This window comes from Triturus cristatus, chromosome 9 (genome assembly GCF_964204655.1).
Source record: "Triturus cristatus chromosome 9, aTriCri1.1, whole genome shotgun sequence".
Taxonomy (NCBI): domain Eukaryota; kingdom Metazoa; phylum Chordata; class Amphibia; order Caudata; family Salamandridae; genus Triturus; species Triturus cristatus.
Genome location: NC_140592.1, coordinates 145,095,475 through 145,122,688, shown reverse-complemented (window position 1 = coordinate 145,122,688; position 27,214 = coordinate 145,095,475). Strand labels below are relative to the sequence as shown.

Sequence of the window (27,214 nt, the reverse complement as noted above, 5' to 3'; positions counted from 1 at the left end):
TGAACAGCAGCCCTCCGACCATGAACGCTCACGAACGCCTGTAACTACCTGCATCGGAAAATCGAGCTAAGGGACGCCAAATCACGCTCACCAGCTCAATATTCTGGAGCCTTGCAGGAGAAAAGTTCCGCCACGTGGCGATTGGTGGAATTTAGCCAGAACTTTGCATTAAATAGTAATGTGGAGTGGCCAAAATTCCTCCAATTCCGCGGGTGGAACAGAACTTTCCCCCACCCTTACAGATAGAGAAAGATCAGCATCTGTTGACATGCTACGTGGAGAAAGGAGACATAATACTTGTGTCCTGGTTGAGAAACGCCTTTTACTTTGCAAAATGCAATTGAGGTGGAGGCAGAATACCTAGAGTGTAGCAGCCCTAAAACAGCAGTGCCCGCCACCCCTAACGTCTTCAATGGAGATAGATGATCCATTGACTTGTACTGCCATTCCAATGCTCGCTGCTGTCTCCAGACACAGCTGGAATAGAGATATCTTTCTCTATTTCAGCATGATTCCAGGCTGGCAGACCCAGAGCGACACATCTGAGCTCAAACTGAACCTGTTCACAGAAAGCTGCTGTGCACTATATTTTAATCTCTTTTAATTAAACATTTCAAGAGTTATACAACTTAATAACAAAATAGGGACTTCACTCTTTGAGCAGGCAAATAGTGTGCTTGATGGGCCCAGAAAACATGTCAGGCTCCCCTTTTAATGATCAGTATAACTATTTGCATTTGTTTGTTTTACATAGACCTATATTTTGTTATATGTGTTTTTACAATGTGAACCGCTATATGTTATTTATAAATACATCCACTATTGATATCTTATACAGATAGGTAAACTTTATTTTTAATGAGTACATTTATTTCCATTAAACATGTTTTCAGTCCTTGTGATCTGCGTAACCACTTGAAATCCATGGAAAGCTTGCCCCTGCCCTGTCTCACCTCAGTGTAGGGAACAGTCACTGGACATTCCATACTCTTGGCATGGCGATCACTTTCACTTTCGCGGCCGCACGGCCGCTTTGCATAGCCAATAGGTCTCGCTTTTGGGACCTTATAAGTATTTAGTTATGCAACTGTTGCATAGCTAAACACTTATAAGGTCCCAAAGGCGAGACCTATTGGCTATGCCAATGCTTGTCTGAATTTGTTTTACTGCCATGTACAACCAGTGGAATGCATGAGCTACTTTTTTAGCGCTCAGGTTTACTAACATTAGTACATTTTGACCCTGTCTACCATCCATTCAAAAAACAGTGACAGCACTAAATGGCATTCATGATACATACAAAATTAAAATGTGGAGAATAAACTTGACAATGCTTAATTGTCAAAAATAACAAGATACCTTGCACTCTAAAGCAATGTCTCACAAAATAGAAAAATACAGCCGGGAAAAGGTTTGTCGGTGCGCAGCATTGCTGGAACATACTCGTGCAGGAACGAGATTAATAATGCATGGCTCATGAAGAGGCAATAACTGAACCAGCATCATGTGTTAGCTTCCTAGTACTGTCCTGTGGCCTAAGAGCTGCCTTTTGATCTTTGGACACTGACAATTTTCTTACTTATCCACCCAGTGGCGTAGCTAGCCATTGCGCTGCCCGTGGCAGTCCAGCTTTTGCCGCTTGCGGCAGCCACATGAAAGTTTAGCTGGGAGTTGAAGGCCAACACCGCCAAAATTTGTGCTGCCCGGGACAGAACCCCACCCCCCTTGCTACAGCTCTGTACCCACCCACCTTCTATTCTGATTTATAGATCTAGAAATGTTGCTCACTGCACACAGATGTGCTTCATCCGGCATTGCAGTATCAAAGCTGATACCTTTGGTATCAAAATAGAACGACAGCTAGAGAGCATGGAAGCAACAAACAGAAGAGCGCTCGTGGATGGTGGGAAGGGGGCCATGAGGAATACCGAAGGGACATAGTAGTAATCAACATTTCTGAAACTGAGAATGGAACACAGGATGCTCAACTACAAAGCTTTCTCCATCACACTTGAGTTTATATGCTCTTGAGTTAGGTGGAACTGTAAAACCCCATCACTATATAAAACAATAAAAAAACTTGAGTAGAAGCACTCTCAAAAGTAAACAGATTGGACTGTAAGGCACAACTCATGTAGAGCACTACATTTGAATATATTTGATCAGGTAGCATTGAAACATGTTACAGAATAATGTTTTAAATGCATAACTTCCGTCTTTGAAGTTCAGTTGGATTCACACATCTAAAACCTGGTTGTATCACATCATTTTGATGAACATTTTCTTTCATTGGAATTCACTTGAATTAACAAGATATGGTCAAATATTCCATTAATCTAATAAATATTACTTTCTTGACCAAATGTATCATATAGTAGTGTAGAGATCGGGGAAACGTACCTGTTACTCCTGTTGAACGTGGTTGTAGAAGGTCTTCTATGCTGAAATTTGGATCATTTAGCAACCGAGTAAGTGTGTTGCTTAAGGAAACATCAGACATATGCTTTATTCTCTGAGGAACTTTTTCAAGGCTAGTAAAAGTGCTGTATGGGTGTCCTTAGAGTAAGATTGACATATCAAGTAGTTGGAAGAGGCTGGGAGTAAATGTATCTAGCAGCCAGCATTAACCAGGCCGTCCATCCACCTTGAATAGGATGTTCTGGAGACCACTGAAAATTCCTTCTTCAGTGGTCAGCTGTAGTTTATCATCAGTGATGCAGTCCTAAGGAGCAGGTTAACGTCTTATGGATTTATTTACCCCTTAAGCGCCTTACAGAGAGCTTCCAACATGAGCAAACATCCTTTAAGTGTCGCAGCAAACATTTTGAAAGGTGCAAGAATGCGAACTCCACTCAGTGCTTACGTTGCTTGACATTAGGTCAAGAACCAGGTGACTGTGAAGCTTGTCCTTCCTACAGGTCTACGATTCTCACACAGCGTCACAGACGGCATAGGTAGGAAAGAAGTATGTGACAATGGATCTCCAACCCACCTCTCGTCCCTAGAAGAAAGTACTATAGTTAAGGTGCTTGTTCAGTCACCTCATTTTTCGAACTATAATTTGTCTTCTGCTGAGGTTGAGTTAATTACTGTGACTCACAGGAAGATGTCTTTGGACTCTGGGATTGTGGCCATGAAAAGATCGTGATCCACATAGTCACAATTAAATGATCTGTACCTGTAGGTATGGTCGCCTCCTTGGCAGCAACAAATACAGCATCAACAAGTCAGTATTCTTAATGCAACACATCAGCTTAAATACATTTATAGACAAATTCGCATTTGTTGAGTCAAGCAGTTTTTTTTCCCAGTGCTGCAGCAGACTGCCCCCGGTGCCCGCAAAGCTTCACTGGATAGGGAAAAACCCACAGAGAGAGCCACCTCCCATTGGTTGATCTGAAGGGGGCACAGATGGCAGGTTTTTTTTGCACACTTTTTTCATGACATTCTGTAGAGAACCCAGGACCAGACATAGCAAAGATGGTTTCCATGTTTAAGAATTCTGCTGCTTTGCTGGCCGTGTTTTGTATTATGATGTGCAGCAGGAAACGGGGCACATTCTGACTTCCTTGTACGCACTGTGGGAGGAAAACAGGAACCATGTTCATATTCGGGTGGACTGAAAAGCTTCAGCTAGATCCTGAGGTGTCAGTCTCAAAGCCCTGAAAACTGTGAACATGTACTGCAAAGAGGTGCCAGGCAGAAAGGGGTAGGCGTAACTCGCAGAGTTTCACACTGCGGAATTCTGCAGGGCTACAGAAAAAGTCTGCGAAATTCCGCAGAACTGCGCCAACAGGTGGAAATGTGCAGCTCACTCTGCAATTAGGCCCAGTACTGCAAGCAGCATTGGAAATCAGTGCGAACTGCACCATGCATTGCGCATGAACGCGCAGCCATTCGAGTTGATTTTGCTGCCGCTTGAGAAGAAAAACTACTCGAGCGGCAGCAGATTTACGTGAACAGCAGCCCTCCGACCATGAACGCTCACGAACGCCTGTAACTACCTGCATCGGAAAATCGAGCTAAGGGACGCCAAATCACGCTCACCAGCTCAATATTCTGGAGCCTTGCAGGAGAAAAGTTCCGCCACGTGGCGATTGGTGGAATTTAGCCAGAACTTTGCATTAAATAATAATGTGGAGTGGCCAAAATTCCTCCAATTCCGCGGGTGGAACAGAACTTTCCCCCCACCCTTACAGATAGAGAAAGATCAGCATCTGTTGACATGCTACGTGGAGAAAGGAGACCTAATACTTGTGTCCTTGTTGAGAAACGCCTTTTACTTTGCAAAATGCAATTGAGGTTGAGGCAGAATACCTAGAGTGTAGCAGCCCTAAAACAGCAGTGCCCGCCACCCCTAACGTCTTCAATGGAGATAGATGATCCATTGACTTGTACTGCCATTCCAATGCTCGCTGCTGTCTCCAGACACAGCTGGAATAGAGATATCTTTCTCTATTTCAGCATGATTCCAGGCTGGCAGACCCAGAGCGACACATCTGAGCTCAAACTGAACCTGTTCACAGAAAGCTGCTGTGCACTATATTTTAATCTCTTTTAATTGAAACATTTCTAGAGTTATACAACTTAATAACAAAATAGGGACTTCACTTTTTGAGCAGGCAAATAGTGTGCTTGATGGGCCCAGAAAACATGTCAGGCTCCCCTTGTAATGATCAGTTTAACTATTTGCATTTGTCTGTTTTACATAGACCTATATTTTGTTATATGTGTTTTTACAATGTGAACCGCTATATGTTATTTATAAATACATCCACTATTGATATCTTATAAAGATAGGTAAACTTTATTTTTAATGAGTACTTTTATTTCCACTAAACATGTTTTCAGTCCTTGTGATCTGCGTAACCACTTGAAATCCATGGAAAGCTTGCCCCTGCCCTGTCTCACCTCAGTGTAGCGAACAGTCACTGGACATTCCATACTCTTGGCACATTGTGGCACAAGGAGACCAAGAGGGACAGGGAGTCTAGAGGGAGTCATCCCAAATGTTGTGGTGATCTAATATGTCTATGCTGATGCATAGTCCTAGGTAGGAGTGAAAAAAACTGGCTACTCATTTGGTTTTTATTAAATATATATACTATATATACTTTTTGGGGCGTTCAGTAAGCCCTCTTCATCCATTGATCCGATGTAGCGTCATTCACATTTTTCATACAGTATGGAGCACACAGTGAGTCGATTTTAGCCGTTGGCTTACTTGATTGTGAGTGATGGCCTTCTCGCTTTCAGAGTGTGAACATCCTTCTTCAGTGGTCTGTAGCATGCTTGACACGCTTGTTTTTTTTTATACAATGCATACCTTCTTACAAAACAAGTATTCAAAAAGTGACGGATGGAATGCTTGAATTAATCTCAGCCACTGGTAATTACTCGGGCTGCATCCCTATCCATTGTTATTTTGTACATCATGTCACCTCAGTTTGGACCCAGCTATATGCCAATCAGTCTTGACCCTGCTCCAATCAGAACAGTTCAGCCCGAACCTCCAAGCCAGTTCCTCTCTTGGACCACAACACAAGCAACCCAGGACCAGTTTTGCCCTAGTTATGGACTCATCAGCTGGGTACAGCTTGGTTCCAGTAACACAGCATGTCTGGGACCCACGTTTGGTCACACCCGTCCCACTTAGGGCAACACACTAAAGAATAAAAAGTGATGGATGGAATGCTTGAATTAATCTTAGCCACTGGTAATTACTCAGGCCACATCCAAAACTATTGTTATTTTGCACACCATGTCACCTCAGTTTGGATCCAGCTATATGCAAATTAGTCCTTGACCCTGCTCCAATCAGAACAGTCCAGCCCGAACTACCACGCCAGGTACTCTCTGAACCGGTACACAAGCAACCTAGGACCAGTTTCACCATAGTTACGGGCTCATCAGCCGGGGGCAGCTTGGTTCCAGTTACACAGTGTGCACTAGACCTACGTCTGGGCATACCCGTCCCACTTAGGGTGACACACTAAAGTCTTCAGCAAAGTGATTGATGGAATGCTTGAATTAATCTGTCACTGGTAATTACTTGAGCTGCATCCCAATCCATTGTTATTTTGCACAGCATGCCACCTACGTTTGGACTCAGCTATATGCAAATCAGTCTTGACCCTGCTCCAGTAAGAACAGTCCAGCCTGAATTGCAAAGCCAGGTTCTCTCTGAACAGGAACGCATGAACCCCAGGACCAGTTTCACCCTAGTTATAGGCTCAACAGCCAGATACAGCTTGGTGCCAGTGACACAGTGTGCATGGGACCCACGTCTGGGCATAACCGTCCCACTTAGTGTGACGGACTAAAGTATACACAAAAGTGATGGATGGAATGCTTGAATTAATCTCAGCCACCACTAATTACTCAGGCCGCATTCCAATCCATCGCTATTTTGCACACCATGTTACCTCATTTTAGACCCAGCTCTTTGCAAATCAGTCTTGGCCTTGCTCCAATCAGAGCAGTCAAGCCTGAACTGGAAAACAAGTAATCCAGGACTAGGTCCGCCGTAGTTATGGGCTCATCAGCCTGGTACATCTTTTGTCCAATGATATAGTGTGCATGCAACCCTCATCTGGGCATACCAATCCCACTTAGGGCGACACACTTAAGAATACTAAAAAGTGATGGATGGAATGCTTTAGTTAATCTCAGCCACTGGTAATTACAAAGGCCACATCCCAGTCCATTGTTATTTTGCACACCATGTCTCCTCCATTTGGACCCAGCTATATTCAAATCAGTCTTGCCCCTGCTGCAGTAGGAACAGTGCAGCCTGAACTGCAAAGCCAGGTCCTCTCTGAATCAGAACACAAGTATCCCAGGACCATATTGCTCTAGTTATGGGCTCATCAGCCGGGTAAAAAGCATTCACAACCTCAATAAGCTTTGGAAAAGCATAAATGTCAGCAGCCAAACCCAGACCTATTGGCTTTGCCATGCTTTTTTCAGATTATCTTAATGTGTATGTCAGGCAAAATATGAACACATGGAAAAAATCCTGCCTCGTTAACATGACGTTATCTACCATTGGTCCTGTGTTTGAAGTTTGGTATAATATTAAAGGTAACATGCTGTATGCCCCTCAGCCGCAACAAAGAAGGTGATTTCTAAAAATAAGCTGTTTGCGATGTGTAATGACCCAATTGTGAATCTGCCAATGGTGTCGGAGGCATACAAATTTGGTGGCTTTACATCACCACCATTGATGTCTAATGACAGACTCTCTTATTGTGGTCTTAAGTCTAAAACACGTCGTATATTTGTCTCCAAAGTCATACATCCTTTCAGGAGTGCAGGTCTACACAATATTTGAGTTCACTGAGAGTACTTCTGGAAACCTGCAACAGTTGCAGGTTTCTACGAGAACTTCTGGAAAGATTTTGGGAATTTCAAATTAACAGCATGCAAAAGAAGATGGGTGTGTGCGATTGCAGTTTTGTACATTGCACACTTGTGCATGCAGAAGCAAAGCCTTAGTATAAGTGTAGTTGAATTTTTTTTTTCACAAGGGGACGTATGTTACTGTAGTGGCAGAAAGATAAGGTGGAAGCAGGTACGCTGTGAAGTATAACTTTATTCGAGTTACAATACAAAGGCCCACGAGGAGCAGGCGATATTCCCAACCGCCGGCTACGATCTCCGCGTTCTTCTCCGCCCCCGCTGACATCACAGCCCCGCTGTTCCCTGATTGGCTGTGAAGTCAGGTGACTGGTGGAAAACGATAACAGACTGCGTCCAACAACTCTATGATCCATAGTATTCCATATTCATGTACAACATCTCCCCCCCTCAACAATACAAAAATAAAACACATTTTCATCCCGTGACAAATTCTTCGAAGCGCTTGGGCGCTCTTATATGTCTTGCAGGCCTACTTGGAGTACCAGACCGAGGGCGTCCCACAGAGCCTGTGCCGGTACTACCTTGGTTGGAGTCATGGGCACACTGGTTGCTAGCACGCTCGTGTTTGGGGCTCGTCCCACTCCGCCCATCGGCATCACATGTCTCATATATCATATCTTCACTCCTAGCCCCATTGTAAATGCCGGTCCATTCGGTGATGGAGGTGTTTGCGCCGCCTTCATCATCCCACATACTTCTGTAAGCAACCTCATTCTCTTGCCACTCTAGCACACTGTCATCACCCCTGGCCTCATGTGCATGACTCCCATTCAGAATAATATCTTCCTGGTCTTTGAGCTTGACTATGTCGTCCTTGCTACGCCATCCTCCACCTTCCAAACATACTGCCCCTTTTGTCGCTTCTTGCACACGTACAGGGGTTTGAAACACTGACTCCCCCTTCATCACCTTGTGTGGCTTCTTTACTAGCACCCAATCTCCCAGCGCTATTTCTTTTGCCTTGGCTTTATTCACCATGTCGGCGAACCGCTTGTTGCTCTCTTGTTTGGCCACAATTCGCTCCCTGACTCTTAACATCTCCTCTTGTATGACCTCCGTTTTCTCCCACACGTCATACCATTTGTTATACTTGGGAGTAAGTTCGCTAGTACACCTCCTCCCTCTCATCAAATAGAATGGCGTGTGCCCTGTGACTTCATTTGGGGTATTATGATAGGTGTGCACCTTGTCCGCAATGAACGCCTTCACGTTCATATTAGACGCAATGGCCAGCTGGACACCCTCTTTGAGGAACCCGTTCATTCTTTCCACCTGTCCATTACTTTTCGGGCTATACAATGGAGTTTTTTCCTGCTTGATCCCCAACTTGGCCAGGAAATCCGTCATCTGCCTGGACACTAGCTGTGTGCCATTGTCAGAGACCATGATCTTCGGTTGCTCCTCCAATGCAAAGACCTTCTGTAGCATCTTGATCACACGTTCAGTGGTAACATCCCGAACAAACTTGTAATGCATCCACTTTGAGTAGTAGTCGGTGAGTACGATAAGATATCTGCAGTTGTCCGGCAGCATAGCGAACGGGCCTGCAAAATCAATAGCAATCTTGCTCCAGGGGCCAATCGGTATGTCCACCATCTGCAGTTCCCCTTTGCTGGTCTTCCAATGTTTGTCAGCTCTCAGGCACTGCTCGCACCGGTCTATGAAGTTACAGACGTCGCTGCTCATTCCTGGCCACCAATAGTACTGTTTCAGAAGGTTCTTGGTAGCGGTGCTGCCAGGATGACCCTTCTGGGCAATCTTGATCAGCTTCCCCCTTAGTCCCTCCGGGGGCACGAACAACTCATGCCTCTTCAAGAATCCGTTCTCAAGGGTAAGCTCTGCGCTTACCTGCTGGAAGCACTTAAGTGCACCGTGCAAGTTTCGAACAGGAGGCCAGTGGGACGTCATGTGGTCTATCACTCTGCGAATGACCGTGTCTGTTTCCTGAGTAGCCAGCCATTCTTCTTCCGTAATGGATCCTTCGCAAATGACCGTTGCGTCCACCAACGCCACCACGCATTCCGTATCGTCCAGGGATATGTCCTCTTCCCCGCTCACCGGCATGCGCGACAGGCAGTCCGCTCTGCTGTTGAGGCCGCCCTTGATGTGTCGAATTGTAAAGTGATACTCTTGCAGCTTGGACAGTAAACGCAGCAGCCGCGAGCTGGCCTTCCCATTACCGCGGCCTTCTCCATCCATCATGTATATCAGAGGTTTGTGGTCCGTGACGATTTCGAACACCTTGCCCCACAGAAAATTCTTTAGTTTTTCCACCGCCCATACGCAAGCGAGCGTCTCGCGCTCAATGGTGCTGTAGTGTTTCTCAGCTTCGCTTAAAGACCGCGATATGAAAGCAATAGTATTCTCCTTCTTCCCTTGGAATTGGCAGAACACAGCGCCGATACCCTTAGCGCTGGCGTCGACAGTGACCACATTCCAGAGGTCCTTGTCGTAAGGTTGCAATACTGGCGCCACGGCAATGGCATGCTTGACGGACTCGAAGGCTGCATCCTGTTCCACTGACCAGATGTATTTCTCGTTCGTTCGTAGCAATTTCCTCAAAGGTTCCACTGTGGTCACGTACCCCTGCAGGAACTTTGAGTAGTACTCGCTGAGCCCCAGGAACGACCGCAGGGCGTCCTTATCGCCAGGACACGGGGCTTCTCGGATTGCCTTCACCAGATCATCTTTGGGCGCTATGCCATCCGGGGTCAGAATGTGCCCCAAGTATTCGATCTTGCTCTCCATGAATTTGCACTTGTCTTTGGAGACCGTCATACCCTTCTCACGCAAGACTTCCAACACCTTGCCCAGCAACTCCAGGTGCCCTGGTTCATCCCTCGTGTGGACCAAGAAATCGTCCTGGAACGCCTCGACTCCGTCCATGTCGCAGAAGAGCAGGTCCATCAGTTTCTGAAAAAACCCCGAGGCCGAGGCGAGTCCGAAAGGCAATCGGATGTACCTGTATGCTCCGAACGGGGTGATGAAAGTGGTCAGTTTTTTGGAATCTTCAGTGAGGCACACCTGCTGGTAGGCTGATTTCAAATCGATCAGGGTAAAATACCTTGACCCCGATGTAGACGACAAAATCTCCTGGATGTTAGGCAGCGGATGACAATTTACCAGGATATTCTTATTCAGGGACCGCAGATCCACACACAACCGGATGTCTCCTGTCTTCTTCTTTTTGGACACGACAATTGCGGACACCCATTCCGATGCACCCGCTTCTTCTATCACCCCCTCCTGTTTTAGCTTGTATAGCACGGCTTTCAGCTCCACCCTGACTGAGAGAGGCACGGTCCTAACCTTATGTTTAATTGGCATCTCCCCCTCCTTCAGCTGTATGTCGTGCACAAAACCTCTCACACATCCCACTTCATTTTTGAAGACTGCGCTGAATTTGTCAATGACCTCGGACAAACCGCCCTGCACACCTCCTGGCTGAATATAGTTGACCCAGTCAGCGCGCAAGACTATGGGATCCGCAGCCCCCGGGACTAGGATCACTCCCAATTTCGCTAGATCCTTCCACCCCACAAGGCTCCTCCCTTTCTCAGCCACATAAATTTTAGTTTCGATCGTCCTCCCTTTGAAGGTGAGAGTATCACAAAAATAGCCTTTCATCACTATGTCCTGTTCCCCAAAGGCTTTCGGATTCACATCCGTTTCACAAAACCGCACACCGTGCCACTTCACATCAAACGTTGTGTCTGAAATCAAGGTAATAGGGGAACCGGAATCAGCCGTAAACGGCAGCTCCACAGCACCAATCATAACGGAGCCTATGGGCCCCTTCACTCGGCCATCCTCCGCATCAATAGACAGCACAATGTCCGCACTCATTTCGAAGTCACCTTCGCTCACAGAACTCACTCTCGCATCGCCCCCAGGCTTCCTGGTTTTACATACAGCAGCGTAATGACCCAATTTTCTGCATTTGGTACATTTTTTACTAAGCGCAGGGCAAGTCTTGCTGTCCGCCAAATGATCCAGTGCCCCACACCTAAAGCAAGCGAGCGGTCTCCTCCTCACTCCCTTATCGCTCGCCGCCCTGTCTGGAGGCTTAGGTAGAGTCTTCTGTCTGTCCTGGACATAGAACACATTCGAGGCATGGCTAGTACTCGCAAGCTCCCTTGTGGACACCAATGATCTCTCGATGGCCTTCGCAATGGCCACCACGTCCTTAAGCGAGGGATTCCTACATGCCAACAACCTTTCCTGCACCTTTTTAGAATGGCAGTAGAACACCACCTGGTCCCTGATGTAGGTATCAGTCATATCTGCGAATTCACAGTCTTGGGCCAGGACGCGCAAACATGCAATGTATTCTTCAATAGTCTCTCCCTCTTCCTGCTTTCGCAACGCAAACTTGTGGCGCCCCACCATAATGTTACTCTCCTCAGAAAACTGCAGCTCAAGCCGTTTCACTGCCACCTGATACTAGTTAAGCGGACTGAAAACCCCAGGCGGATTCACATACTCAGGCAAACTGTCGAAGACCTCTTGGCCAGCCTTCCCCAGCAGTCCGAACAAGAGCGCCTTTTTGCGCTTGGCGTCATACTTCTTGCCATCAATGGAAACAATATAGTTCTCGAAAGCGTGCAACCAGCTTTTCCACTTCATGCACGGCTTGTCAGGGGACTCGAGGAAGAGGGGCGGCACACAGATATTGCTATTCTGTGCCATAGCAGGAGGAACACGCACCACACTGCCGGAGCGCAGGGGACAGAAGACCAAACACAGCAGTACCCTGGACGTGCCACGAATCCAGGCGGTGGAGCAACCTTCAGGAAGGAGAACTGGACCACCCCACGCAGAGGAAGACAACAGTCAGGGCTCCCACACCCACGGGCGAGACAGCGACATGAACAGGATGTACCTTGGCCTCGAGGCAGTTCGAACCAGGCTCCGCGCGTCGCCGAGAGCTGAGGGGCGACGCAGGAGGTAGCAGCTCACCAGCCGCAGCGCCCCAGGAGATAAGCACGTGGGCAGGCAGAGGGAGAATCACTTGGCCGGAGCGGCCGAAGACCACAAGGAACGTTGCCGGTAAGCAACCGGTGATGGTCGGGACTTCTGCTGCAGGCACCCGTGCAGGTAGGACGCTGTAACATGCAGCGACCACCGCCGCTTCAGATGCGGGGACACACACGCCGCTCACTAGTCGGCGGCCGTGCGCCATATCAGGATGTCGGAGATTCGCTCGTGGGCCTGCAACGCTTTAAACCCTCGTCACCATTTGTAGTGGCAGAAAGATAAGGTGGAAACAGGTACGCTGTGAAGTATAACTTTATTCGAGTTACAATACAAAGGCCCACGAGGAGCAGGCGATATTCCCAACCGCCGGCTACGATCTCCGCGCTCTTCTCCGCCCCCGCTGACGTCACAGCCTCGCTGTTCCCTGATTGGCTGTGAAGTCAGGTGACTGGTGGAAAACGAGAACAGACTGCGTCCCACAACTCTGTGATCCATAGTATACCATATTCATGTACAACAGTTCCCTGTGAAGGACCCCCTCTCACACAGCCCCACCAATTTTGGAGATCTTCCTGTCGCAATTCAGTCGTGGATATTGATTTACCCCTTCCCATGACAGGAGTAAACTGCTAGAAGGGTGGAAGTAGGTGCGGATCCGCTGCTGGATAAATGGCACGTGTGTTAACCATCAAACTCGAATTTGGCCCTAAAGTTCCTTTCAATCAAGCCTTGTGGATTTTTATTGGATTGTTCCACTTCTCACCAGTAGGTGGCAATAAAATGCAAAGTATCGAATTTATAAACTTTTGCAATATGCGAAGCAGTTTCGTAGATAGGTGCACGTTCAATCATTACATTCTGTAATAAATAGATTTCCACATGCAGTGTGCAGTTTTTAAAATACTTTATTTTTCCTTTTTGCCCTGTGCCTTTTTCATAACGTTGTTAAGCATTTGCGTGGTTACTGCAGCGAGCGTGTTGATTTATTAGATTGAAATCGTTTTTATCGGCAATTTGAACATTCCCAAGACCGGTTCATTTAACACTTTCCTGCCTGAAAACTTCACCATGACAATAGAGGAGATTACACTTTCTGGTGGGCAGGACCGGCCCTAGGTGGTCTGCTTCCCTGGGTGAAAACACCCTGTTTAACAGCTCCCTTCCCGTTGCCTCAGGGGCACACACACGTAAATGACCAAGTTACTCTCTACAGACATCACTCTCCTAACTAGGGCCGTTCGCAATAACACATTTGCCATGGTGACGGGGACATCTCAGTTCTTTACAAGTAGCCTTTGCGATGACCGTAGGCATAACTGTCATGCAATGATGAAACACAACATAACAGCTTGATTTATCGTTGTGGTTTATATTAAAAACTCAGGGATACATAAAAAAAAACCACGCGTGACATAGATTTGTGTTCATGTTATGTTTTTATTAGCGCTCTAAAGGCGCTTCCTTACAAACTGAGCGCTATAAAAATACAACACTTTTGATGAAGAGTTTCTCGCTTCAGATGTCCTTTTCAAATGTCGCTTTCGTACCAAAATGCTTAAACGAGCTTAGAAATGACTGTAAGTGAAACTTTACAAACTAGACGGGAAGTTATCTTTTTTGTCACATTAAAATACGTGTACTTTTCAGTGACACTGTGGAAATAGAATGTGCTTTTTGCAATCTTTTTGAAAAGGTACTGGTGTGATTAGTGGCGTTCTGCCCCAGGAGGCTCGAGTTTTAGGGGCGGCGGCCTCCCCCCACTCTAACATGAGGGCAGGGCAGCAGCCGCAAGAATCGCGAACCCCACCTGTCTCCCCACTTACATTCGGCCGCGGGCGGCAAACGCCGGGGACACCACGCGCGGCATAAGGCCTAGCTACGCCTCAGGATTTGATGTGTTATAAATTAGGGCTCCCGGTTTTATGGTATTTATTTTTGACATTTCCGTCTGTATTTATCCATATTTATTTTTGTCAACTTTATCTGTATTCATCCACATTTATTATGTGTTTTGTGAAAAAAATAGAGCTGAAACTGGTATATTTCCACATTTATTTAACCAATAAATATGCAGTCATGCCTGCCAGGTTTCACTACTGTGCACACCCGCAAAAGATGAATCAATGCACTTATATGAAAATATACACATTTCAGTATCAGCCTTGTGCATATCTACTGTTGTTTAAGCCTCTTTACTAAAGTCACTTTCTGTTTTTTCACCCCCTTACCTATCAATTCACACGGTTATTGGCCTGGCAGTCATGGCAAAGTGGATTTAGAATCACTCATAAAGCACCCAATTTCCATATTTTATCCACATTTAAAAATGAATACAGAGAAGAAAGTAAATGGTTTTCTGTCTGTATTTATCTGTAAAAATCAGTAAAAACGGAAAACCGGGATCCTTAGTTATGATCCAAGAATGGTAACTAGGGTGTGATGAAAGGGCTTCCTTTAAACCAGTTTTGCCACTCGTTTTCTCGGTGTGGCCCCTGAATATCGAATTTACAATATCGATGGTACATAATATTGAGGACAGAATATTGAAAATAAAATATCCACAGATAAGTCCAATTTATTTTATATCTAACGCCACATGTATGCACCTATGTGGTTCATATATCTTCAAGATGTGGAGTTTGGAATAATACATCTTGACTTCCCTACATGCACTTTCATCCCTCGATTTTCTGTCCTCGATTTTAAAATGCCATGATATTGTTGGTGTTGATATTCATGAGTAGATTCGCTATCTCCTGCCGCCCAGGGGCCAGAATATAGGGCTCGCTCTAGTGGTGTGAATATTTAAAATATGTTGATTTCCTCCAAATCATAGTTTATATCCTCAAGATTCAGAAACATCAACGCATGGGATAACTCATTTTATTGAGTTTGATCTATGTTCTCTTTGAGTATTGACACTTAAAATATAATTTCTTAAAATATTATTTTTATATTTCATAAAAACATGTATGAAAAAACTATTTGTTGGACAATCTATCTCAGCCAGCCCATTGGGATTCTTTTGAACAGCATGTTTTGCGACCTACTTTGGGGGCCTCTCCTCTTTGAAAACTTGTTTGATGGCCATCCCTGGGGAGTCTTGTGGCCAGGCTGGGCAGTGACTGCTAAGTGAGTGATATATAGTCCATTTTATATGCCTAGGTGGTTATTTTGTATACAATAGATGGTGTGTTAACTAGCCATCTTTTCAAGTTATAGTACTGGCAGCGGCGGCCGGTGCAGGTAATTGCAGTGGGGCGGGAGGGGGGAAGTCGACAGACGACGGAACAGGGAAAAATAAATAAATCCTATTCCGTCATCTGTTGACTTCCATCCTGCCCCGCCCCACCGTGGTTACCTGTACCGACCGCAACAGTACTGGGTGGTTGACATTAGTGGCTTTAGGGCCATATACAAAATGGCAGGAAATGTGTTTAGATATTGGGGTCTCTTCAGGAGCCAAGCATTTGAAAGGGTAGAGTGTTTGTTGTGCTGAAAGAGAATGTCTTAAAGCAGGCACTTGTCATTTCTTTCCTTTAACCACAGGTCAACACAGGAATTTGTTTTCTGGGTGTATTTTAAGCCCCTGCTTGGCCAATATAGCCACACCTTTCCATGCATATTCCGTTTACTTTTCCAAAAGGCAAATTACTTTAGAGTTTGAGACTGTCATTATGTATCCATCTTGGGCTAGGTTGAGTGCCCATACCCTTCTTTCACTCCTTGCTAGTGTCAAGTTGTTCAAAGGAAGGTAACTCCTTAATTGGATAGTGAGCAGGTAGCATTGGAACCAATCCAGTGTTCTCCTTGTAGACTATTAAGCATACAGTGTCCACAGGCCATCATTCTGGTCCAAACTTTCATCGCTGCGACTAGAGCCGTGGGGTCCTGAGATCAGATGCCTGTAATTTACGACTCCATTTCCTTTGGAAAGCTCCCAGTGTGACTTATGCATTCCTGTTTCTAACAGAGTAGCTCAAGAACTCATTATTTGTTTCCATAAAAACTGCTCATGTTTTACAGGTAGATACAATTGCTGAACTGTACCATTAGCAGCCGAACGGCATGAGCATATATGTTCCCTTCATAGGAATTCACTTGCTCCGTTATCTCCTCAGCCTCAAAAGCAAAATACACCCATGTGCATCTTATCCCCGAAGTATCCAAGCGGTCCCTCCCACATCAAAAATGCCAGAAACATACATGCAGGCTGTTCAGAGGTATTCCACTTTCCCGCTATCACATTAGCTTAAACCACAACATTCCCTAATATTGCATACACTGTACATTTGTAATTGTCAAGAAATCACACGTTTTGACTACGCCTCGTAACCCAGCATCTCAGCCACTGAAGCTACATACATGTTGTACCCCCTGACGACACTTTGATTAGATTGTCGGGTCCACCTAAAGCAGAAGGAAACAGTTAGTTGGTTTCATCCATCCTGATCAGGCATTCAAGGTACCCAGCGGCCCCTTCAGGATTGCGGGATCACTACCCATCCATAGGCAGACTGTGATACTGGACGCTGGTGCACTTCCAATTTGGAGAAATGTCCCTCCCCCTTTAGGCGGAGGTGCAAGCTGCAGTTGCTCCAGGCAGCCATCTGTGGGTGCACACTAGTTACAACAAGACCCCTCGGGTCCAGTCACGATGTTACCAACAACAGAGTACCTTGTGGCGTGGGTCCCGGGAGAGTGAGCCGGCAACCTCGGACTGAAGCCGCAATGTCAAACCGTGTCGTCCTCCGGATCTGGAGGTCGGAGACAGTCCAGGCTTCCAGCTTGGGACCCGCGGGTTTGGCAAACGTCCCTCAACACCCCTCAGACACCATACGCTATGAAGTGCAATCTAGCACTGGTTTCCGGTTACATGCTCGGGTCCCTCAAACTCGGCAAACTTCCCAAGCACTCCTCAAACTCCTCATGTTACACCAGCCCAGGTGAGCAGCTGATCTTTATGAGCACACTCCTCTGCACAGTGTGATTACTGCATACGTCAGGACAGTCCTTGTTCCAACTGACAATAACTTACACCCCTTTCCTCTTCACCCTTCTTGGTTCTTACAACCTCGTGGAAACGGGGAGATCCTTTCTGTCCCTAGAATATTGTGGACAGAAGGCCTGCCAACAGGACTTTGTAGAGTGCTCAGGGACCCGGGGCACAACAGTTGGTAATTAGCTGCAGGCCAGCAACATCCAGACAAAATCCACCATGTGATAGTCCCCTTCCTGGAGCTCAACAAGCCCAAGTCTGCGGATAATCCAGTTGTAGTCCCTCCTGCCCCAATGGTTCCTCTTGTCGATGTTCCATCATTGAACCAGTATAGTATGGTTGCAACCCCAAAAGCGTCTCTCCACTCCTGAGTTCAGAGCCCCAGTAGTGATACCCACAATGACCTTTGAAGATGAAATCAGTTCAAGAGGCCACCTTTGAAATGCACAGCCCCATCTAAATGTAGTCCTGTCTGTCATCCTACCCTGGGAGGCTTGATCAATATAATTAGTGGGGCCAGGACTCTGCCCCTCAGAATGCAGGTGCCTATTCCATCCCCTTTTATTCGTCCCAGGGAAACCCCTCAGACTGAGAAGTTTCCCTTGAGTGCCCATAGTTTATGGCCGTCTATAAGGAACACATAGATGTAGCTGTCCACCCAGCACCCAAATGTGGATTGGAGACAGGCTTACAGGCACACAGAGAGCCATGAGCGTTGAAATGGCCACTTTCCCAAAACAGCTTTTCCACATTAGTAATGTCGAATCCACTCTCACTACCGGAGAGGATTTACCATTACTAATCCATCGATCCCAAACACCATACTGCTGCTCTTCTGTACGTAGGAAATATAGCTCAATTGCCTTTAATAGATCCCCCATGTTAATCAATGCGAGAAGCAACCCTCACAGTATTGAACACAGCATCCGGTGGTGTTCAGTACTAGGCATGTAGCGCCCACATACACATGCCCTGCCTCTTCCCTACACTGTACCCTGCCCCCAGGGAGTACTCCGATGCAGCGAGAGTCATGCAGAACTTTGGCAAGTAGCTTTTAAATGCAAGCAACCTCCACACACAGGCCCCGCCATGGCCAACCTGTGGTACTTTTGAAGAGCTACCCCCGTGGGTGGCACAACCAGTGCTGCAGGCACACAGAGTAGCATTTGAGTTACATGCCCTAGGTATATGTTTTACCACTGGACAAGGGACTTACAGCTAACTCATATCAGCCAATCACATTGTATACACCAATCACCAGTATGCATGGGAGAGGATGTAGCCTTACAGCTAGATCGGTCGACCTTGAACCTGGGGAACCGGGTTCGAGTCTCAGCAGCGACGCTCAACATCCTGTGATTCTGGGCAAATCATTTAATCTCCCCGTGCCTAACAAAAAAAAGAAATTAATGTGTTCTTCTGTAACAAAACTGGTGCTCATGAAAAGCGCTCTGATACCCGAAGTCTCGGGTCTAGTTCAACTCCAGTAAAAACTCCCAAAAAAAAAAAAAAGTATATTGACAGGCACAGCACTTGGGCACTCAATGGCAGTGTCAAAGCACTCAAAGTCCTAAACCAGCAAAACAAGGTTCAAACAGGAGGTGGGAAGCCACAAAGTCAGGGGAGACCACGCCAAAAGTTACCAGCTTTAGCAGGTATCATTTCTTTTTGCATAACATTTTGAATTCCATTATTTTCAGGGGCACACCTATTCAAATCATCCTCTCTGATCATCTTAACACTGCAGTTGGCATTGATGGCTGTTGTATTTCACTGTGCTTTCTTAGTTTGCTCTTTCAACGACTCCTTTTATTTTTCTATTGTTACACATTATGTATTAGTCATGCTGGTCAAATGCACACTTACACACACTCTTTCTCTGCACTTGTCAGTGGTTACATTTTACTCCTCTTGCCAATTCTAATTCAAGCCCATGTTCTAAATGTATTCATAATATAGTATCAATCTGTGGCCCGCCCTATTGATTTTTACTCCTTTTTATTATGCTGCGGAGTGTCAATTTAGATGTTCCCTGATCGCGTACGTGTACAAAAATAAAAGGATAGCTACCCATGGAGGTTTCATTCTGTTTTACTCTGGCTGACCTTTAATAGGCAAACCTTTTAGTCTTTCAGAATTTTTCATTCCAACATACAGTGGAGTACCTTTGCTTCACAAAAGTAATGGCTGGAAAGACACATTGATTGATGACATTATCATTATTTTTTCCTGCAAATTTACATGTATCTGTATTGATGTAGCATTCTCAATTTATTATGGGATTTCAATGTATGCTTCTCATCATTAATTGTTTTATTTCTATTAAATCCTAGGAAAACAACGTACAAAAAAAGGAATGGCAACAGCTAAACAGAGGCTTGGGAAAATTTTAAAGATACATCGAAATGGGAAACTGCTTCTTTAATGTATATAAACCCAAGACTTTTTCAAGCTCAGTAACTGCTGAGCTGACACTAATCTTTCAACTCTCTAAGGACTGCAGTAGTATTCTGCATCGTGTTTGGGAAAAATAAGTTACAGTAACTTTATGCCACCACTTTAGTAATTCTTTTTACCTTTCAGCAGTTATAGTGTACAGATTACTGCTATAAATATTTTGTAATAGATATGTCCTTTCTCAAATTGCTGAGAGTGACTAGTTCTCGAAAAAAGTTAAGAAGAGAAGATATTACGGATCATTCCAGTTTTAGGAAAGTATCCCTTGAACCTGTTCGTAAGTGAGAAGCAAACTAGTTTAAGCAAAAAGCAATGCACACTCAGTTTTCGGAACATTTTTAAAAAGATGCCAAGCATGAATTTTGGAAGGCGCTGTATGTGATCAAGAAGCATGGCATATACATACTTAATATCAAGGTAGGAAGATAAAAAGGATTTCTTTCGAGCCCTCCTTTCTTCCTGTTTCAGTGATACTTATTGTGCTGTTTTGTGTCAATACCCAGAGAAAATACCCTATTACAAAGTTCATAATAACTGCTTCCAACTTGCCAATTAATCCTGAAAATGTTAACTATTACGCAAAGCTGTTATATATTTCAGGACACTGTTTATCAAAAATGGGGAGCGGTATCTCTGACCACACCAACTTCAAACAACTCCGCAAACTGTTTCAGACAGCCACTTGCAGTAATTGAATTGCAGCACCTGAGGTCATAATCTCATTTTGCTTCAGATACAGGATTTGGTGCTCATATCAAACACTTTTATCAGACAGAACTTTTGGAAGCTCTGGAAATATGGGCTGCACTAACACCCAGGTGTCTGATAAAGGTTAAGTAATGCTTATTGACAGTTTAACTGGATACTTTTTTCTCTACTCTTTCTGTGTTTGGTGTAGAGTACATAATTTCATTTTAAATGGCTTGCCTGCACATAAGCACTTAAGAGGGTACATTTGTTTCTCAGGCAATCACGTCTTTTTTTTTAGATGTGTTTAATAAGGCATATTTTCATAGAATGTAGCTTGTAAATAGCTTTTTAATAACCTCTTTTTTTATAAAAGCAAAGTATCTTTAGAAGTTTCTTTCTATAGACTACTTCATTGACATTTATACAAGTTTTGCCGAGTATAATAAACTGTTGTATCTTAGTTAATTGATGATATTATTTTTTCTTTATGGAATAGGTGTTGCCTGAAAAACAAGTAAACTTTGTGCAGCCTTATAAAATGTCTTATAAAGAGTCAAATACAGAAATCTATTTAAGACACAATTTGAAGATCCGTCTTCAATTTTAATACCAGCTCTTTGTTTTAATTCTTCTATGATGAGGGGTATACAGTTATTTTAATAGCACCTTGTGAAGTGTTTCTGTGTTTTGTGATGATGTAATTTATTAATGTTTGTAGCTTTTTATATTTGTACATTTCTTATGAGCTTTGTTTATATACACATTACCTGGATGTTATGTCGATGAAAAAACAGCTACAGGAAACAACTGAGGCCTTATTAAGTAACCTTTGTACCATTATTGTTGGAAGTAAGTTATGAATGCTAGGAGTCTAAGAAAGTTAGCTTAATAGGGCCCCAGACTTATGCAGAGCAGGCTTTTTTAAGCTTCTGGAGACACAGTATACCGTTCTTGTTGAACATTTATGTAGTATAACCCAGACATCGTGCTGTTTTTTATTTGATTATTATTATTATTTTCGCAACATGTACATTTCTAACAAAGTTTATTGTGGCTATCTATTCCAGTGTTTTATTTACCAAATCCAATCAAATGCTCTTGTATCAAGTTCATTGAATCTAAGTAAACTTAGATCAAAGTTTAAAAAAGTAAAATATTTCAGGTTTTGTAGAGAATGGTGTTTGCTCTTCTTTCTATTGATTCAATTGTTATTTTTTCTATTTGTCCTTCAACGTTGATGTATAACTCAACAATTCCATGGATTTTCAGTTAAGTATAAACCAGCAAGAAAACTGACCTCCTAATAGTAGTTTGATATTAGTACACACACTGTATGTTCATGTTTGACATGATAATATTAGTTGGATATCAGTTCACCCACTATATGTTCGTTTTTGCCATGCTCTTTACCTGGACTACATTGTCTCTGGGTGGTTCCTTATATAGCAATCAATAATAGTGTAAAACTGACTGGCAGGGATGTGTTGGGGCAGGATCAGAATTGTTTTAGCTGATAGGGAAGAACAAAGACAGGCAAATCAGAAGGACACCTTAGACCACCTTATGACTAAGCAATCTGAACACAAAAGATGAACCTTCTTTAGGGGTGTTTGGGTGGTAGGTTTTAAAAAGGAAAACTGAAATGAAGATAAAATATAAACTAATTAAAAGCCCAAGCAAAGAAATGTATAAAAATTGGGTTGCACCATTAAAATCTACTTTTAAAAAGATGGAGAGCTTGGGTGGTCACGGAAAAATCATCTCAAACAATTCCTCCAGCACTGTGGTGGTCTGTTCACTGGCAGATTACAGCCACTTTTTCCAGGTAAAATACACACATACAATAATTACTGAAAGCTTCCAGTGGAGCCACCATTGTAGTCTGGGTCCCCAAGTATCTTCCGATATCTTTAACTTATGCATTACAACAGAAAGCCCATCTTTGAGCTGATGGATGTTCTACGATCATAACAACCTTCTACAGTAGTGACTATAAGGTGTCAATGTTCACCATATCGTCAGGGTAGAACTTGACGACATGCTTACAATGACCATTTTTTGCATGCCAATATTTTGCAGTTGTTGTTGTATGTAGGTTGATATTTTTGGGTCGTACAGTTGACATACAGTCAAGTCGATGCACATCTGATTTTAGACTAGCAGTTCAATCACTGAAATGCAAGATTTCAGAAATGTCTTTAAATCATGAAGAATTAATCTTCAGCAGCCGTGTGGCTCATGCTTGAAATTAGTAGCTATACACATTTAATGTGTTTTTCTGATACTTAGTGGTGTCTGCTCAAACTTAAAGGACACTACACAATGCTTCTTTACTACAATATCTTATCTGATGTATCAGTATCTGATCTCCAGTGTGGGAGATGTTAGGAAAACTAACCCTCCATCTGTATGGTTATAGGTATGTAACAAGCACTCCTATCCGCCTCACATTTTTTCAAAATGGTGCTATTGACTTATAATGGAGTTCACTGCCCTTCTTGACTATCGCTCAACGCTGTAGTTGACAGACTAGGTTTTTTGAGGTATTATAATCCTTTGTTTGGCCAAAACTTCAAGGTTTTCTCAATTAGACCTTATTTCTTTATTTCCAAATCTGTGATACAAAGAAAAACAAACATATGAAATTGAAACCAAGAAAGGTAAAATCATTCAATATTAATAAATGAATATATCTACTATATATCTAATATATGAATCTCTGATAGCACCAATATGCCTGTCAGGTGAATGTTGCGCTTTATAAATGAACAATAATAATAATAATAAACATATTACTGAGGTGAGTCCTAAACGGGTGACGACCAACAGTCCCTGCTTCACCTATTACATTCCTCATCATAATATCAACAAATCCAGAAGTATCTCCTTATTCTATACTGTGCTGCAGATGACTCTAACAATCTGTCTAGTATGATCATATCTCATACTGTCTGCTTTCAAAGGGGATGTATTAACATGAGCCTCTCTTAACACTTACCCTTGCATTATGTCTATTGTATACTGGTTGTTGTGTCCCTGTGGCTCACTGTGCTGTTTATTTCAATGATTAAACACGTGAATCCAGTGATGGGGGAAACAAAAAAGTATAAATCTTATGAAAACATATCCAATGTAAAAGAGAAAGAGTAAAAGAGAGATGGGAAGGAAAAGCCCAGAGCCAATTACAAACACATAAAAGATCAGCTGCACAGCATTCAGGTATGTAATTCGGATTGTCAGTGGCACTTTGAGAAAAAATATTATTCTTTTACTAACAGAGAGGCACAAAGCATATATTACCCTTACTTACCACATTACTCTTAACTGACAGACATGCAACAGCAGTGCTCAAATGTACATACTTCTTGGAGCTTGAACTTCTTTAAATTGTCTGCTGGCCTTTTCTCATACTTAGTGTCTACCATCTTTCTTGATTGGTGATGCAAGAACGGAACAAGGATTTGTGGACCAGAAAGATTTCCAGCAGGATGCAGAATTTTAAATGAACGTACATTTTCCTCACACTCGCCACCAGATCTGTTCTGCACTTTCCATCACAATATAAGGGAAAACCAGGACAATCCCGTTCAAGAGCAGTTATGAGAAAACCTACCACCTAAAAACTCAAGGAGAGACATTACTCTGGTTCTGATCGATATTAGCAAAATCAGAGCTTATCTTTAAGACAATCTTTATTTTCATGCACTGCATGAAGACATGAGTAAAACAAATATACGTCATGGCAACATTGGTATAATTGCCCTGTTTAGGGGAATGTAGAGGAATGAACTGACCCAAGGTCAGCCAATCAGAGGAGGTGGCAGTCCTAATCGTCAGGAACTACAAAGACTTCCTTCCTGCCACCTGAGACGCTGAGTGCGTGCTGTGAATGGGTGTGTGTGCCTGTGAATGCATGGATGTGAGTGAATGTGCATGTGTGCGTGGAAAGTTATGTGGAGCTTATTTGAAGAGAAGTGAAATGAGGGCTTTCGAATAGTTGGTTTTCCCAGTAAAATTTCTCATAGGAATGAAAGTTGGATTGCAAGAATCATTGCCAAGGGGCATTGGGTGCAGAGGTGCTAGAATAGATGAGAGGGGTGGGCTAAGGCAATGCAGTGTCTCCAAGAACATTCCTGGCAAGGGATGGAGGGCACAATGGCCTGCCAAAGGCCACATTCTTTCACCAGTGGACACTAAGGACAGCGATAGTGGTTATAGTGTGTGGCTGCAGTCCACACCATGTGTCCATGGGCTATGACCACCAGACATTAATAAACTCTGCGCAAAATGGACTCTGCGTACTGGGCCCACAGAATTGCCAAAGGCCACTCACTGTGCTACCTTCCTTTTCCCAGGTCGCTGGGCACAGCTTCAACTGTGCAAAGTGGGTACTTAGGGGAGGGTTATTTTACACAAGTTGTGGCTGAAGACAATTCTGAAATGCCATAGACACCAATAGCTGTGGCACTCAGCACAGGGCGTAGCTGGATACCATGTTCTAGGTCTGATGACCACCCATCCGGCCACAGGGGCCTTTCATTGCCTGCTGCCCAGTGGGCACATGTCTTGGGCTTTGGTAATGCTGTCAGCCCAGTGGGCACCTAAGGCAAGGGTACTGTGCACAGAACATGGCGATAGGCTGCACTATCAACCCAGTGGGCAATGTAGGCAGTTGTGGTGGGCACTGGTCATTGCCAAAACCTCCACTGTCTGTCCAGTGGATGAGGGATGCAAGGCCCTTGACGTGTCGGAAGGCCACTCTGTCTGTCCACTACTTGCTCTGGCTGAGCTTTTATCTATACATCGAGCATATTTGAGGTAAGGGTGCTTAGTGGGGGCTTTGCAGAAGGGCATAATTATAACATTAGACAACCAAAGAAATTCACTGGACGATGTGTTTAAATTAATTAATGTTTGATTGGCTAGTAAGATTACAAATAAATGTCTGTTATAATAGAAATTTAATGAGTGGCCTAGACCTTAGGAAATGGCTAGGACTGCAATCTGCACTGCAAATGAACTTTTCTTACGTTCAATTCTATTTTTAATCAGAACAATTTCCAAACAAAATATACATTTCAATGTAAATATTCTTTCATGCTTTTCAATTCTTTACACAAACAAGTTAGGATTAACAAAATTACATGTTTTCTGAAAAGAACAAAATTAATGTAACACCCAATGCATTTCGGGACGCTAGGTCACTTCGTCAGGGGTATGCTGTAAAAAGAAAAAGGAGATCATTTTCAAAGTTTGCACACTTAGGATCAAGTATGATATGAATTACTATTGTGATATGTGAGTATATTGTGCTCCCCTCACCACAGTGATCGAGACACATTCAAAATTATTGACGATACCTGACTTTTGCGACACTAGTAATCTAGATTCCACGTGATCCAAACACTATAAGAGAAAACACAACCCTGAAAAAATACGACCCTGACACACCAGAACCACTACAATTGATGTGAAAATGATTCTAGGAAATCCACTGTGGTCCTCCTACATACCTGCCGGTTAAATTTGCAATAATAGGTACGGTTCTATCTTTTACCCAGTGTGGGGTACCTAAAAATTGAAAAAACGTAATTGTTGTGACTGTTTTTTAAAAAAAAGGAAATGCTCAGCAATTCACCACTGCGTTTAAATCATAGCTCACCTTATTAAGGAGCAAGATATGTACAAATGTAACCGTCTAAAATGGAACGTTTCAAAGCAGCCTTCAATAGATGGAAGGACTCCGTTTCACTTGTCAAATGCGACCGTCTGCATAAAGCGTATCGAAGCTGCCTATAATAAATAAAAGGCTCTGCGTTACCTGCCAAATATATGTATTGAATGAGAGATAATCACTACACATCAGGTCTTGATGTTATCACAAGGACGCGTGAATGCTGCTTACCATAATGCATCGGCAGCAAGTTCCGTGGTAAACTGAGTCGAGTAAACGTGTAACGTTGAAGATTCAGAACCGAGAATAAACTTCCTGATTTTAATGTTGGCGCGATGACGTATACGACAGAATGAAAAACACTGAAAACAGACTCTGCAGACCTTATTAGAAGGAATAAACACGATCACGTGATCCGGCACTTCAATGTATTTCAACCTGGCTTATTCCTAATTAAACATAAAACTAACGACAAACGTAACGAAGGTGAATTAAATGCCCATGTAGTTACCAAGCTGTAGAAAGCTATTTATGTGTGGATACCCATTATGCAGGTGTATAACAGATGTGTCACCAAGTTGCTCAAATAAAAAATCATTATGATATCAAAATGAACACAATCACATATACAATATTTACTTGATGGAATTAACCTTGATGATCACAATTACGTAAACGAGGAAGTGTTCATTCTTGCTTAAGCTACTCTTGTGATTTTATGACGCTGTTCTTGATCTAATGAGAGTTCGTGGTTTTAGTGTGAATTACTGGGTGTTGGTGTGAATCTTAATGAAACTTCTCCTAAGTACATCATTATGATAATGTAATGCCACGTGAGGATCACTTAGTGATAGTTCAGATCATGAGTATATATTTCTAAAGAAAACAGGCCATCTCCAATTTGTCGTTGAGACCATGTGGGATCATGGTCTGTTATTTCTTGGGTGTTACATTAATTTTTTTGTTGTTCAGAAAACATGTAATTTTGTTAATCC

At 43.6% G+C, this 27,214-nt stretch overlaps 1 protein-coding gene across 2 annotated transcripts in view; it reads left to right on the top strand.

Annotated features, from left to right (window-relative positions):
- The window catches only part of PHF2 (PHD finger protein 2), a 499,797-nt gene extending 478,077 nt beyond the window's left edge, over nucleotides 1-21,720 (top strand). For both annotated transcript variants that reach the window (XM_085624580.1, XM_085624579.1), the window contains one exon: nucleotides 19,732-21,720. In XM_085624580.1, coding sequence (XP_085480706.1) covers nucleotides 19,732-19,823 — 92 coding nt within the window. In that variant the 3' untranslated portion in view covers nucleotides 19,824-21,720. The remainder of the gene's footprint in view (nucleotides 1-19,731) is intronic.
- Nucleotides 21,721-27,214: the final 5,494 nt, after the last annotated feature.